At 35.0% G+C, this 16,033-nt stretch overlaps 1 protein-coding gene across 9 annotated transcripts in view; it reads right to left on the minus strand.

Annotated features, from left to right (window-relative positions):
- Positions 1-16,033, minus strand: part of SLC4A10 (solute carrier family 4 member 10) — a 214,806-nt gene that overhangs the window by 13,562 nt on the left and 185,211 nt on the right. For all 9 annotated transcript variants that reach the window (XM_036421111.2, XM_036421114.2, XM_036421118.2 and 6 more), the window contains 4 exons: positions 14,869-15,120; positions 13,951-14,019; positions 6,365-6,538; positions 5,486-5,608 (listed from right to left, as the gene is read on the minus strand). In XM_036421111.2, the coding sequence (XP_036277004.1) occupies positions 5,486-5,608; positions 6,365-6,538; positions 13,951-14,019; positions 14,869-15,120 (618 nt within the window). The remainder of the gene's footprint in view (positions 1-5,485; positions 5,609-6,364; positions 6,539-13,950; positions 14,020-14,868; positions 15,121-16,033) is intronic.

The following is a 16,033-nucleotide window of genomic DNA, read 5'->3' on the forward strand; positions in this document are numbered from 1 at the left end:
CACCGAGGAAGCCAAAAATTGAGACTTTCTGGGGAGGAGCAGTCAAATCAGGCACTGGCCGTCACGACAACGGCAACCTAGTTTATCTCAACCGTACAGTAAAAGAAAGTGAGAGCATAAAGCTGAGTATCCATCACATTTTAAGTCAGAAGTACCTTAAAGTGAGTTCTATTCAGCACTTCATCCATCAAAAATATGCTGAATCCTACCTACAACGTGGTGAAGGTCTTAACAGGATGATGATCAAAGTCTACCAAGGACATTTGAAGGGTTTTGCCAATTTGACTAGGGGAATATTCATACTGTGATTCGAATACCATATTTTTAATTAAGATACTCTAAAGCCTTCTTCAGATACCAGATAAGTGAAGGACAGTTAATGCTATAACCAGTGAAAGGCAGGAAAATTGAGGCTTAAAAAAAATCTATTCAAAAGCAGCCAAACATTTACTGAGCATGTATTATGAGATAGGCATAATCTAGCAGCTATTCATAAATCATTTAACAAATATATATTAAGCATCATCTAAATGACAGGAATGAAAAGGAAAATATAAACCCTACTCTCAGAGGATGAGAAGCGTAACCTTAAAAACTACAGGGACCAGAGAAAGTGGTATCTGAGCCCACCTTATTTGATCAGTTTGGTATTAGAAAGGAACAAACTCCAGGTAGTAAAAAGGAAGAAACTCTAGGTAGGCCAATGATAAAAGTTGTCTATAAATAAGGTTTATTTGCATGACAACCAACAACTGGAGCCAAAGGTCTGTGCTGAGTATTAGCAGAAAATAAAATAGGAGTTAAATTATGGGGTGTTTTGATAAATAGGATATTATATATAAAATAGTATTATGAATCTGAATTATATTTTGTGATAGCATAAAAAATACCATGTTACCTAACAAATGCTCTGCCTTAGTGAAATAGGTAGCCTCTGTTACTATATCCATATGTCAGGTAAAGTCTATATTTATGTAAGAGCCCTCAATTAGTCCAAAGTGCAAACAACAGCAAAGAGCCAATGTTCACAAAAATTCTTAGAGTATTACTAGTAAATAGAGAAATATTCAGCAATTTTAGAATTCATAGATTTTTAAGAAATAGAGGGGACTTCAAGTTTAACCCCTTTGTCTTATCCAAGAGAAAAACAAGGAAAACCAAAGAATTATGAATTCCTAAGTTAGTGATAGAACAGATAATGCTGCAAAATTACACATATATTATATATAAAGTGTTATATACACACATATATACAATATGTTTAATGCCATAAAATATTATATCTCTAAGAGGTATTTTTGAATACTCCCAATAGATGGAAGAGTCAACACATACACTGCCCGACTTTAATGATGAAAGCCAAAAAGAAATAAAGGGGGAAAGGAGTAATCCTCACAGAATTCATATGAATAGATAGATGGATGCAACATATGTTTTTCATCAGAATGTCTGATTGTCTCTAAATGACTTATCTATATTATTATAAAATACAAAAGTTCTGATAGAGTAACCTTGGATTTAAAAGAGTATCTTCTGGAGATACAGACTCTTGTGATTTCAGGAAGTCTTATCTCAAATTTTAGCATGCATCAGAAATACCTGGAGGTCTTTAAACAGAGTACTGACCCCTCCCCAGAGTTTTTAATAGGTCTGAGTAGCGTCCAATAATTTATCGTTCTAACAAGTTGCAGGTGTTGGTTGGGATACAGCAGAGATCCTAGGACTACTCTTTGAAAACCAACTGCTTGAGGAAGAATATGCTGGCCTCAGTCTAAGGTTCAATTAGAAATAACATTTGTCTGTGTAATAATTAAGACATGCTTCCCAAATCCACAAGCAATTCTGATCTTTCTTAGCAGTAAGACATACTCTGTGCTAGGTTTAATTGCTCTTGTTTTTAGATTGCTTTTGTATCTCGTTGGCCTTGTTCATGATCATGCTTTGTATAGATCACAGGTCTCACTAGCCCCCTCTTTTGCCTTTTTTTATAGTGTGTATGTTAGAGTGAACTTCCTATAAACCAAGAGGTGTTACTTCCATGATCACTTCCCAGAGTTGAATTTCCAGGATTTATTGAACACTAACTGCCTTCTCCCAGGAGCAAACATGCTGCTAGGGCTTTCTGCTTTTAACAGCAGCCCTTTTGTCAAATGGGTACAATGTCCTAGAGAATATTTAAGTAGCAAGGAAAGCTTGTTGGTACTTTGAGCACATTTGGACATCCAGAATTTGATTCTGCTGTCTTCCCTTTACACAGAGCAATGTGCAAAATGTCAGGGTTCCAATATTCATTTCTATCCTGATTATAATCCTTTCTTTCTAAAAACTGAAGCATATGCATATGCATATGCATGAGGTACATGAAAATTTGGAACAGAAGCTCTGCGACCTTGGACTGGCCTGTTGTAGCTATTTATTCTGCTTAACTCATTATTGAATTTTAAGGTCAGACTAATGTTTTCTCAATTCCATAAGACCAGAAGTGGGTTACTGATAGGAAAACCCTGTTGTATAAAGGTATAAGCTTGCAACTACCATCAAAAGGACAAAAGGTGAGAATACTCTACTAGTAAATTTGAGTCTCTGGGAGTTGGAAACATTTCTGCTACTTATCACCTTCCAGATCAAATGAAAGTTACTCAATTAATTTGAGTAATTGCAGAAATGCAACCTTTCTAGACATCTTGTCCATTTACCACCTCAATGCACAATCTCCTGAGTAAATGGGCCTTGGAAGACTGGCCACAGGAAGGAGTCATATCCTTCAGGAGAGTCCCCAGCCTCACAAGAGTCAAATCCTGAGATCCAGGTGACCAAGCAGAAAAGTATTACATCTTAAATCTTCTTATTTCTAAGTTAGAAAGTGAACATCTTTAAATTTCCTTTTCTTCCTCCAGTTGTCAGATAGAAAATTCTCTTTTTTTTTTTTTTTGCACTGGTCATACCTATATTTTAATGTTTGATAATGGATTATTTTATCACTGTGTTATTGGTTCTCTTGTTCCTTTCCATGTACTGAAGATCCCATGAAAGTATTATCATATTAATCTATCTGAAATTTTAAGTGTTGGTAAACCTGTCTGAAATAATGTATTGCAACTTTTTCTCATATGCATATCTGAAGGATACTACAGTAAAATTGCCTCAATAAATCTCTAATGTATTTTGTATCCTTTTGGAAAACATGAATACTATGAATTTTTTAGCAATATTTGATTGCTTCTAGAATCATTATCATCATAATCAGAAAATAGTAAACACCCATTGGAGTGCAGTGGATCTATGATGGAAAAAAGTTAGAAGTTCATTAAATAGTGTCTCTGCCTATCTGAGATTAATAAATTCCAAAATGGACACCTGGCACACATGCCTATTAATCCCATAGATATGTGGCCATGGGAGTGGCTCTGTGCAATGGAAATGGTAGATTCTAATACATTTATGATTATGATCATATTTGTTCTCTCCTACTTGACAGACATATAAAAGACAAATTTTAAAAAATTAATGATAAAAATTAAAGATAATATGTTATATAGAAATATCAGTTTTCATTTCATGAAGTTCTAGAAGGGCAAAAAATGTCCCACAGGATGGGTATGGCCTAAGGAGAATGCTGTGGAAGGATGACTAGAGGGCTGGGCTGTTTCCATCTTTTTCCTACAGAAGTAATAAAGAAAATTGACAAGGTCAAAGCAAAAAAAAAAGGTAAAATTACATTAACTACTGCTTCAGTATACTTTATATTCTCATTATCAGAAAGACTGAGTGAAAGCTCATAGGTTTTGAATTCAAAATTATCTTCTTTGGAATTTAAAGCTTCTTAGAAACTGCTTTCCACCTGAATAATTTTATTACACCAAGTATGTATAATTTAAGTCTTCACAGTTTCTTTATTCTGATGCCAATCTTATTTACATTTGATTTATACCAAATTTATGTCATACTTTTTGAAATAGTATCTGATGATGAGAGCAAGCCTTTACCTCAAGTCCAAAAGTTAGAGACTATCAAAATATCTTAAAGTATTATTTTTTTTGAATTTTTAAAATATATTTTGTTAACTTTTTTACAGAGAGAAAGAGAGAGGGATAGAGAGTCAGAAACATCGATGAGAGAGAATCATCGATCAGCTGCCTCTGACCGGAATCGAACCTGGGACCCTTGAGTCTGTAGGCCAATGCTCTATCCACTGAGCCAAACTGGTCTCAACTAAAGTATTATTTTTAAAAAATACCTAATACTTAAATAAGAATATATCAACCAGAAAAGTGAAGTAATGATACATTTATAATATGAATTTTAAATAATGTAGTTTAATTTTATATTATTAGTACTAGAAGTATGAATCTTAGTATGCTTTCTTCAATATTTGAGAAAACTGAAATATTCATATATCATCATGATCAGTTCCTAAGTGTGGTAATCCACTGTCAATGATGGGACACTATGGAATAGTGAAGAAATATCAGAGTCACATATTATGTAGCTCTATTTGTAGAAACATCTGTGCAGAAATCTCATTAGACTTTGTGACCTATCAAGCCTCACCTAATGACTGAATAAAATATAAGATACTGAAAGGTTTTCAAACACATTTCCCAAAGGCAAGAGGAATGTATCCATGGTCTGAGAAAATATACTGTAGATAAGAAAATTAATACACTTACTAACCACCTTACAGAAGAAGGAAAAGTGGAAAGAATGTACAATTGTCATCAAATATTTTCTTTCATCTTTATTTCTATTCACATGGAAATTTTGCTCCTATCTTTCATAATTTATGGGCTCAACCATTCTGGTAAATTACGTAAAGGTCACTTTTTTCACTTATACTCCCAGACTTAAGTATGAATTTTAAATACTCCATAAAACTTGAATTGTTTTAATATATGAAACAGGATAGGATAAATCAGTAGTCCATCAAAGCAAGTAAATCCAAAAAGTTTCTCAATAATAATCTTAAAATCATTTGAAAGCAAATCAAATTAATATATTTTCCCCTTAAGCGTTTAATCTATTTCAAGAATAAATCATTTTATCCTTGGATTAAAATTACCTTTTGATTAAAACTTTGTCCTTAGAAAAATATCCACAGCGATAATGTCTCTTTTTTGTATGTCACTTATTCAACCAAAAGCAATCACTGAATGACTATAAGTTGGAAATAATTAAGTATCTGTAAGTTTCTACCAATCACAGGGGAAGAATCAGAAAAATAAACTGTACAATTTTCGTGATAATGAAATATAAAGTGTTATCATGTTTCTCTACGGATTGAATTCCTCATGTAAGATATGCCCACTTGCTCTCACTGTGTTCAAATTCCAACATTATGATTTTAAACATTAATTTTCCAAACTTATTCGCCTGTGGTTGTTAATCACTAATTGTCTAAAGATAAACAATAATTTAGTTTTGCAAAGAGCTATTGTGTACAAGTGCTCCTTTTACTTTATAAGATATTTATTTTGCTATGACTTACTTCTTTTTCGGCATCTTCTAGTTTCTTTTTCTTACTCTCGGGCATTAAATCATCTAACCAGCTGAGTTCTCGTTTGGTAAACAAAAAGTCCATCAACTTTCTTACAAATACCAGAGCTAACACCTGAAATAAATAATAAAATAGTATAAAATATGGAAGAAATGGGAATGGGATATGCTTGTCTGTTTTTAGAAACAAGTCAATTTCAAATAGGACTGAGATTAAAAACGAAATTTTAAAATATATGTATATAACAGGTATTGTCTGTACTCTTGCTTCTTTTATTTCTCTTTCTTACCCTATCCTCCGTTATTCAGCTGTGGTGTTAATTACCTATTATAGAAGTCATTCAAAGAAGCTATTTTAAAAACTATAAAACATATTCCACTGTTTTCCTAAATACATATAGTTTGCTTTATTTTAAATGAACATTAAACTATCCTTATCTGTATTGAAAGTATTTTAAATTATTTAGTTATTCAAATTCGCTATATTTTGAAGCATTTAAAACTTGCCTGAAATATTTTATGAAATTTCATTTTTAAAATTCCTCAACCTTTTAAAAATTCCTCAACTTTTCAGATTTGCTAGTATAGTTTTAAAGTTAAATTTTGAAAGTTTACATTTTCCCACCCAACTTCAATTAATTCAGACAACTACTAATATTCAGAATGATAGAGACCAAACTAATATTAAGTCACTGCAATTCGTATATAATCTCAAACCCAATCTTAGTCACTAAGATTTAATGGTTAAAGTTTATACCAGGGTTACCAATAACTGTTCAGAATGACTTTATTGCTCCAATTTCAGTTCATGGGTTTCCAATAAAAGGAGAAAAATCACAGGAAGAGAAAAAAAAGTTAGAAGTTTTCATACCATCATTGGAAAGACAATAGCAGCTCTTGAAACTTTTATTATCCACAAAAGGCCAAGGCAACTCATCTGAATAATTGTGAAGAGATGGACTTTTCGAAGTGGAACATGCCTTAGATATATAAAATCTGGTTGATGTTTTGCAGGCATCCAGAAGAGCTTTATTCTATCAAAGAACTAAAAGGTAAACAGACTAATTTTAGAACAAGGAAACAGTTAATGTGGTCCAATATATGGTACATCTGGATCACTTTCAAGTTGACATTTGGGCATCTGGATAGTAGTATTATTATGCATACATTCTGAAATACTATGATATCAGTTTTATAATATCCCACATTTTCTTGAAAATATGGACCCAGGTTGTAATTTGGAAGAGTTTAAAAATATTAAAGATCATGCTAAATGTTGATACCAGAGAGAGCATAGCCTTGAGAGACAAAACACCATCATCAACCTCTTTTTCATTGTCACATCACATTATTTGCCCTTGAATGGGGCTTCCTGAACTCCCATTCTCTGTCCTTTTCTCTCATATAATAGTCCATGGCTTCAACTAAACATACTTGTTAAAGACTCCCTCACCTAGAACTCTATTTCACCTCTCTGACTCGGGAGCTCTCTTCGCATCTCCAGCTGACGAGTCAGATGTTTTGACTTCTTATTTTGACTCTGCTCTTCTGACTTTGTTGTTTTGATCTCTACAAGATTTAAGTGCTGTTTTTACAAACACAAATATCTTATCCATAAATATTTAACCAAAATTAATTATAGTTAATAAATTCTTTCCAAAGCAAATTTTGTCAACTCAATTTAATTTCTTAATCAATTTCCTATACTGCACTTTCAAACCATTTATATGTTTTATTGGATTTTATAAAAAATTATTTTTATCCAGAACAATGTTATTTCTGTTTAAATTTTACATTAAAGACAGTTACAGCTTTGGCTTGGAGGCCATTTTTATCTACAAAAGCTAATTTTCTCAATTAAAATTCTATATACTAAAATTTTAGAAGAATCTTAAATCTTTAATCATATATTATTTAGTAACAATACTGCATGCTACTTTATTTTATGTGTATTCTTTTGTTTAATATTCCTCAGGCCAAACTTTGTAGTTTTGAATGTTTCCAACAGGAAGCAATTATTTAGAATGTGGTTTTAATCACAGTCCATTTTCATGCCATTTCTACAGTAATATCTGTTATGCATTTTCAAAGGAGTACTATTAGATTATATTTCTTAGCTAATTTATAAGAAAACTGTAAGTAATTTTCATCACATATTCCAAAATTACTCTAATAAGGAACAAATGTCCATTGAGTCAAGTGTTAGGATCAAAACATCTTATTTTACCAAAATCTGTTTGCATGTGTAATAGAATTCACAAACTCAACAGAAACCCATCTTTCCTCTGTGTTCCCTTCTTATGCTATGGCATGATCTTTTCTTGGTCATCTAAACCAGAATCACATGTAGGTTAGTTCATCCACAGTTCATGTATATTTATTCATATGCATTGATAAGCTACAAAAGTGTTTAGTGAAAACCTTCTATGCAGAGTACTAAGCACTGAATTTCTTTCCTGGCCCATCTCTCTCCATACTGTCCACAAATATATCATTAGGTCTTTATTTCTACATCCTCAATATATCTTAAAATTACACGTCATTAAACAAGCAAATCAAATTTGGTACATAATGGGAGTGGGAATAGGGAAGAAGTAAATTAAAATCATCTGGCTCATAACTGAATGTTTCAGTTTCTATAGAACTCATTTTTCTCAGCCACCATTTCTCCTTTGTGAAGTTATGTCATTGCATAAGTGTACTTCAGTGTGTGGATGCTTCAATTGTTATTGTTTAAATGGCACATTTGCTTTACTTTGGACTCCTGAAGTGTTGGAATGAATATAGATGTGGTGATATATCTGAGTACAGAAACAACATTCTGAGAACACTGTGAGCTGTTTTTTTCTGCCACATTGCACAATGAGAAGTCTAGATAATTTTCTTAATAATGCTAAACAGTCATATACAATACAGGGTCCTACTACATATAGAGTAACCCATTAACATGCTCCTTGTATTGTTGGTATTCAGCACATGTTTATTACCACTTATATCATGATAAGCATGATAAATGTAATCTGAGTTTTGCATTTAGCATTTATCTTGACATAACATCAATTCCCATTTCAGAACTGAGTTAGCCACAGAATTCCAAATATGGGTTTCAATTCCCTGAGCTTCAGGCTCACTTAAGTTTTCACTAGCACTCTTTCTCAGCCGAGACCTTACTTGCTGTTTCATTTGTGCTATTTCATACTCATGCTTTTATCTTGTGCCTTTGATAATATTTTCTTCAATTTTCAAACAAAAGATGAACACTGCAAATAATTGCAAGATTTATTTAGTTTTAAATCATGAATATAAAATCTTGTGAGTGGAGTTGGGGTGGGGGGAATCTGTTGAAATCTATCAAAATTATTTTACTTTGTTTCTTAAACTTCCACTGCTATATTTTTGTGAGCCTGAGGCCTAATAATAAATACTTTGCAATTACAGATGAAATTAGTACTCGTGGAACTATTGCCAAAGGCAAATAAAAGAAAACACACACACATGAAAAAATAACAAAACAAATAAAAACTCTTTAGTACTCTTCCCTCTCTGCCTCACCAAATCAATTCTTTCACAACACACTTTCATCCATAATATTATAAATGAGAAAATTAAAACTAATTTGAGAAAAATTTAAATGCTTAACACTTTTGCACCATCTCCGTCACCCAAGTGAATGTAACCCACTATCAGGATGAACAGGCTCATCTTCCCCACTTGGGTGTCTGACGATCTTACAATGACTTCATATTGAAGTTTTGCCTCAGTTCTAACATCCAGCACTGCCCTAAGGCCTACGTGGTTTTCCTGCTCCCAAAGTCAGACCTGGGCAGCTGTTCATTCAGGAAAAGAGTTCCCATGCTGCCTGGTCCTCGGTGTCTAGAGTTTGGCTAAGACACTCCATGGTATTGTTGCCTTGAAACCATTTTATTTAGCCTAGTGGTCTGCAGTGACCTTTAACTATACTAGTCCCTCATGCAATCGCTTTCCCTAGAGACAGATGCCCACAGAGTCACAAGTAAACAAAGGTCCTCATATGACTTCCCCAAACACCCTTGTGATCAACAACCTCGCCTACTTCCCAGTACCTTTCCCTTATGTGTCCCTTAGATTCCCAGGGACTTAAACCCCACTGATTTAATTTGAATTAGCCCAGGAACCCCAAAGTACTCTAACCATAGACCGTAACAAAAGCATGTGCCCAGATTTTGTTTCCATCTCTCTTTATTCTGCCTTGACCTTCCACTCTGGCTCAAGGCCAGGTACTTTCTCCAGGACCTGTGAGCAATAAACTTAACTTTTTCAATTTCTCTTATGGTCTATTATTGAACCGAAGCTCACCCTGTGCTCCACACTTAAGTGTTAATTTGATAAATGCATAACTTTCTGTAAGGTAACGTTTCTTTTATGCCTTTGAACAGCCATGAATCAAGCCGTGTCAAAGAAAAAGCAACAAGTTATGTTTTCCTTTTAGTCAACAAAAACAAACTATACTTTACAATAAATAACCCTCAAAATTAGTCTCTTTTTTCAAGAAAATGTGCTTTAGATCAATCAGTAGTTTAGATTAACCAATACTCCTTTAAAGAATTAATAATGTTAAGTTAGAAAATAAGAGCATTCAAAGGCAAATTTATATAAAAATCTATATTAGTTTTCTAATGCTACTGTAACAAATTACCACAACTCAGCAATTTAAAGCAATACAAATTAATTATCCCACTAGAGCACATGTGTCAAACACAAGGCCCGCGGGCCAAATCCGTCCTGCCAGGCCTTGCAATGTGGCCCGCACCACGCTGTCATCACTGCACTCCGCTGTGTTTCCATCACAATGACAGTTTATGACTGTTCAGTAAACCATTCGGCCCGCGATTTAGGCTGGATTTTAGATTTTGGCCCCTTCTCTGATTGAGTTCGACACCCCTACACTAGAGGCCCCGTGCATGGGTATCCATGCATGGGTAGGGTCCTTAGGTCTGGCTAGTGATCAGGGCTGATTGGGGCCTCTGGCTGTGCCTGGGGCCTTTCTTCATTCTGTGCCACCCATGGTGGTCAGCACATATCATAGAGAGTGATCAAACTCCTAGTCTCCCGGTTGAACACCCAAGGGGACACTTTGCATATTAGCCTTTTATATATACTGTATATACTAGTGGCCCAGTGCATGAAATTCATGCAGGAAGCAGGGCGGGGGGCGCGGGGGGGGGGGGGGGGGGGAGAGTTCCTTCAGCCCAGCCTGCACCCTTTCCAATCAGGGTCCCCTTGGGGGATGTCTAACTGCCAATAATCTGGGACTGCTGGCTCCTAAATGCTTACCTGCCTCCCTGCCTGATTGCCTCTAACTGCCTCTGCCTGCCTGCCTGATTGCCCCTAACCCTTCTGCCTGCCTGCTTAATTGCCCCTAAACTCTCTGCCTGCCTGCCTAATTACCCCTAACTGCTTTGCTTGCCTTCCTAATTGCCCCCAATGATCCCCCCCCCTCGCCTGATCTCACCCCCAACTGCCCTCCCCTGCCAGCCTGATCTTGCCCCCAACAGCTCTTCCCTGCTGGTCTGATTGTCCCTAACTTCCCTCCCTGCTGGCCTGATCTTGACCCAAACTGCCCTCCTCTGCCAGCCTGATCTCGCCCCCAACTGCCTTAAAACCCCTCCTCAGCCCCCACCTTGGGAGGGGTTATGATTGTCAAAAGCTCCACCTCCTAGGCAGCCATTGGATCCTCACAGTTCACCCATATTTGGTTCTGATTGGTCGGTTTCTATGCCAGTCAGCATCTCTGGGCCTATTTCCAGGCCTGATCATAGAGGTGGGGCTGATCAGCAGCCCCTGAGGAGGCCCGGAGACAAAGAAAGAGGCAAGGGCTGATCAACAGCTGCCACAGAGGCTACAGACCAGACCCTGCTTCTCTCTCCAGGCCTTTCTTCAGGCCTGATCTGCATCCCCCTCCAGCAACCCAGCACTGACTGCAGGACTGACTCTGGTGTTTGGTCAAGCCTTCTGTCATTACAGCCACTGCCTTTATATATATATATATATATATACACACACACACACACACACACACACACACACACACACACACATATATATATATATATAAATTGTTTTGGAGGCCAATATAAAGTGCTGGCTACACAAGCTCCCTACGAAGGCTGTGAGGAAGGAACCCTCCTTGCTCTTCCAGCTTCTGGTGATTTCTGATGTTCCTTGGTTATGGAAGCAAAACTCTAATCTCTGTCTCTATCTTCATGTAGCCTTATTTCCCGTGTCTCTCTTCTTGTTATAAAGAACCCAGTGATTGGATTTAGAGTTCACCCTAAATTCAGGATGAACTCATCTTGAGAACTATAACTAATTATATCTGCAAAGACTCTATTTCCAAGTAAGGTCACATTTTGAGATTCCAGGTGGAAAAAAATTCTAGGGAACACTATTCAACCACTACATAACATAATCAGGAACAATTTGCCAAGGGTCTCTATAAAGATTTAGAAAAGAATCGTGTGCTTTTAACATGAATCCACAAATTATTTAGTATTTTTTTCTCTAAGAGATAAAGTCTAGCCCTAGCCGATTTGGCTTTCATACCAAAGAGTCCTGGGTTCGATTCCAGTCAAAGGCAAGCACCTCAGTTGCAATCTCCTCCCTGGCCTGGGACCTGATGGAGGCTCATGCAGGAGGCAACCAATCAATGTGTTTTTTTCACATCGATGTTTCTCTCTGTCTTTCTCTCTCTCTTTCACTCTTTCTAAAAATCAATGGAGCCAAAACTGGTTTGGCTGAGTGGATAGAGCATCAGCCTGTGGACTGAAAGGTCCCAGGTTCGATTCTGGTACAAGTCAAGGGCTTGTACCTTAGTTTTGTGTACATATCTAGTAGGGGGTGTACAAAAGGCAGCTGATCGATGATTCTCTCTCATCAATGTTTCTAACTGTCTATACCTCTCTCTTCCTCTCTGTAAAAAATCAATAAAATATATATTTTAAATAAAAAAAATAAAAATCAATGGAAAAAATCCTCATGAAGATTTAAAATATAAACAAAAACAAACAAACAAACCAAAATAAAGAGATGAAGTCTAATTTCCTTTCTCTTATGTACCAACTGGCCATAGTGATTTGCTTTTAACAAATAGTAAAAAGTAGAAGTGACCCAGGGCAACTTTGGAGACTAAGTTAATAGGCACAGTGACTTTTGCTCATCCTTTCATAGCTCACTCCAATGGAAGTGAACTTCCATGTCAAGAGGACACTTGAGTGACCTGTGGAGAGACTCATGAGGCAAACAGGGGCTTCCTCTCACTATTCATGATTCATAAAGACTGTGAGATAAATGTTTTTGTTATGTATTCTATTGTTATACAGCAATAGAAAACTAACCCAACTATATTTATTTCTCTAACACGTCTTTAAACAATTAATAAGCCTTTCCCTATACTTTGAAACTACCTTACTTTATAACTTTATTTTAACTTTAATATTTCTATAAATATAATAATAGAAAAACAAACATAAAAGAAAAAAATCACCCAGGACCTCAATATTTTAACAAATTTGTTTTTTGTTAATCCTCACCCGAGGATATTTATTTATTTATTTATTTATTTATTTATTTATTTAGAGAGAATGGAAGGAAGGGGGAAAGACAGAGAGAGAGAGAGAAAAACAAAACAAAACACCAGTGTGAGACAGACACCTTGATTGGTTGCCTCCTGCACACATCTCAACCAGGTCCGGGGATCTCTCCTATAATCAAGGTACATGCTCTTGACTAGAATCAAACCTGGGACCCTTAAGTCTTCAGGCAGATGCTCTATTCACTAAGCCAAACTGGCTGGGTAATAAATTATTTTTATTTCTTTGTCTTCCTTTTTAATCTGACCAATATCATAGCTTTATAAACCAATGGTAGATAAAATTTATTTTCCTACTTTTTCACTTTGCATTGTGCCATAAGCATTTCTACCATGTTACTTTTATTATCATCATAATTACCTCCTTTCAATTAATATACCATAGATTATATAATCATTTACTAATGTTGGAAATTGGGATTGTTTCTGATATCTTAAAAGTGTGTGTAACATATTTTTGTGCATAGAGTTTTTTTCTAGCCATATATATATATATATATATATATATATATATCCATAATAATGAAGACAGTATCAAAGATTAAAAGTATTTGTATATATTTTGAAATGTACTATGATTAGTTACTGTGAAATCTAAACATTTCAATTTTAATATACTTAAGGTAAACAAAAGTACCCTAGGATTATGAACCTAAGATGCCTATGAGGATCTTTTTTAATTTTTAGAAATATGACTATTTTTTAAATTAATTTTAATTTAAAACCTGTTCCTAAGATGATGTCCTTTTCTTAACAATCACAAGACTTAGCATCAATAGACCTTGCGGTAACTCATCATAGATGTGCCTTTATTGCTGTAAATAATTTACCTGGATTCCCTTTAGAGATGAAGCACCCATATAAAGAAACACTCCATACAGCACTGGCATAGGGATAAACTGTGAAAAAACAATTGGAGAAAAGGCACAATTTATTTTCAACAACTTATTTGGATTAAAGGCGAAGAATGAAGCTAATACTTAGATGTTGTTTCTACATTATACCAGATGTTTGTATAATTGTGGATTGTTCAATTTTTCTCTTTCTTTAAATACTCGGCATCATTCTAAATCTATAGTTATTTATATGACATACACATCAATTCTTGCAAATATAATATACTTATGAAATTATTAAATACACGTAAATTTATGTAAATATTTCAACTAGAATTTATAAATTATAGACAACTTAGATGAGTTACAATAAAATACAAATAACACAGCTTAGAAATATCTATCAGAATTATGACATAATAATTACTCTTTAATGCTTTCATATTATTAGTTTTATGGAACATATACATCTGCACCTGTGGCCATGCCCATAACATTGCTTACTTCTGTACCTTTATCTTATACTAGGTAATGTTAATTGCAAGTATAGCTTTCCATTGACAAAAAAAAAAAGCCTAATTTTGTCTAGGCCTGTAGTAAATTCAGATCACAAGTCAAGAAATAATGAGGTACTCTTTCTCACAACTTTGTCACCATTTCAAAATTATAGTAATAAGTTACACATCAAATTTTACTTTACAAGACTAAATTTTTATTTAAGGATTTTAAAATACAGCACACAATTTCCCTCATTAAGTTAAAAAGTTATATAAACATGGTAAAGAAATTAATTACTTTCATCACTTGCCATAAAACATTTGCAAATTGATAATTTATATTCAAATGAAATCTCTTAAACAATAATAAGTATGTTCTGCCTTCTCTTAAATTCAGAAGGGCAGATTTTATTACCTTCAGAATACTGGTCATAAAGACTGATGAACCCATGAGAACAAAAATCATAAGCCCAGTAACTCTTTGCTCCCGAATGCCAAGAAATTTGGGTTGTTCTCCTGGAGCTGAACATTCCGATTCCAGTTTTAGGCTGTTGACATGAGTGATGGAGAGGACAGTGGCAGCCACAAACCATGGCAGGCCCATGATGGAGCACACACCAAGCATGACAGCCACCATTAATAGGTCCAGATGGTATCCACAGCCTTTCTGTTTAAAAAAAAAAAAAAAAAAAAAAAGAGAGAGAGAGAAAGAGAGAGAAGGTGTGTGTGTGGGGGGAAACTTAGTATAAAGACAAATAACACAACCACCATGGAACATAAGAATATAAAGAAGATGTGGTCTTGAGTCTTATACAACTGTTTCTAAAATGCAAAATAAAGATAAAAAGGTAACAGTGTCAAGATATGTAATTCACTTAAATAAATATTGCAGGTATTCCTATTGCAATTATGATTATAGTGTCTTCTACATACTTTGATAGGTTCAGTGTATTTCTAGGTTAATGTTAACATTAGTTTCTATTCTATTTCTATTGGGTAAGTAATGTCATTATCAAAAACAGTCACTTCCATAGTTTCCTTAAATGGGCAAGTTCATTTGCAATTAGTATTATTCACAATTTATTATTATTTAATCATACATAAAGATATTAAGTACCGCCGAAATCGGTTTGGCTCAGTGGTAGAGCGTCAGTCTGCGGACTGAAAAGTCCCAGGTTGCGGGCACATCCCCGGTAGGGGGTGTGCAAGAGGCAGCTGGTCGATGTTTCTCTCTCATCGATGTTTCTAGCTCTCTATCTCTCTCCCTTTCTCTCTGTAAGAAAATCAATAATTAATATATATATATAAAGTACCAACTTTCTATCAAGTATCAGGCTGAGAAAACAAAGTAGGGACCGTGACAACAGGATGAAGAATGACCTGATTGTGACTAGAGGACACTTTCTGACAATATCCAACTATCCTCTCATATGAGATCTCCTAAAGATAAATTATCACATGATCTCACTGATATGTGGAATCTAATGAACAAAATAAACTGGTGAAAAAAATATATTCAGAGACATAGAAGCATGGAACAGACTGACAAATCTCAGAGGGAAGGCAGGAGGTGGGTGGGT

This window comes from Pipistrellus kuhlii, unplaced genomic scaffold, assembly GCF_014108245.1.
Source record: "Pipistrellus kuhlii isolate mPipKuh1 unplaced genomic scaffold, mPipKuh1.p scaffold_m20_p_7, whole genome shotgun sequence".
NCBI lineage: Eukaryota > Metazoa > Chordata > Mammalia > Chiroptera > Vespertilionidae > Pipistrellus > Pipistrellus kuhlii.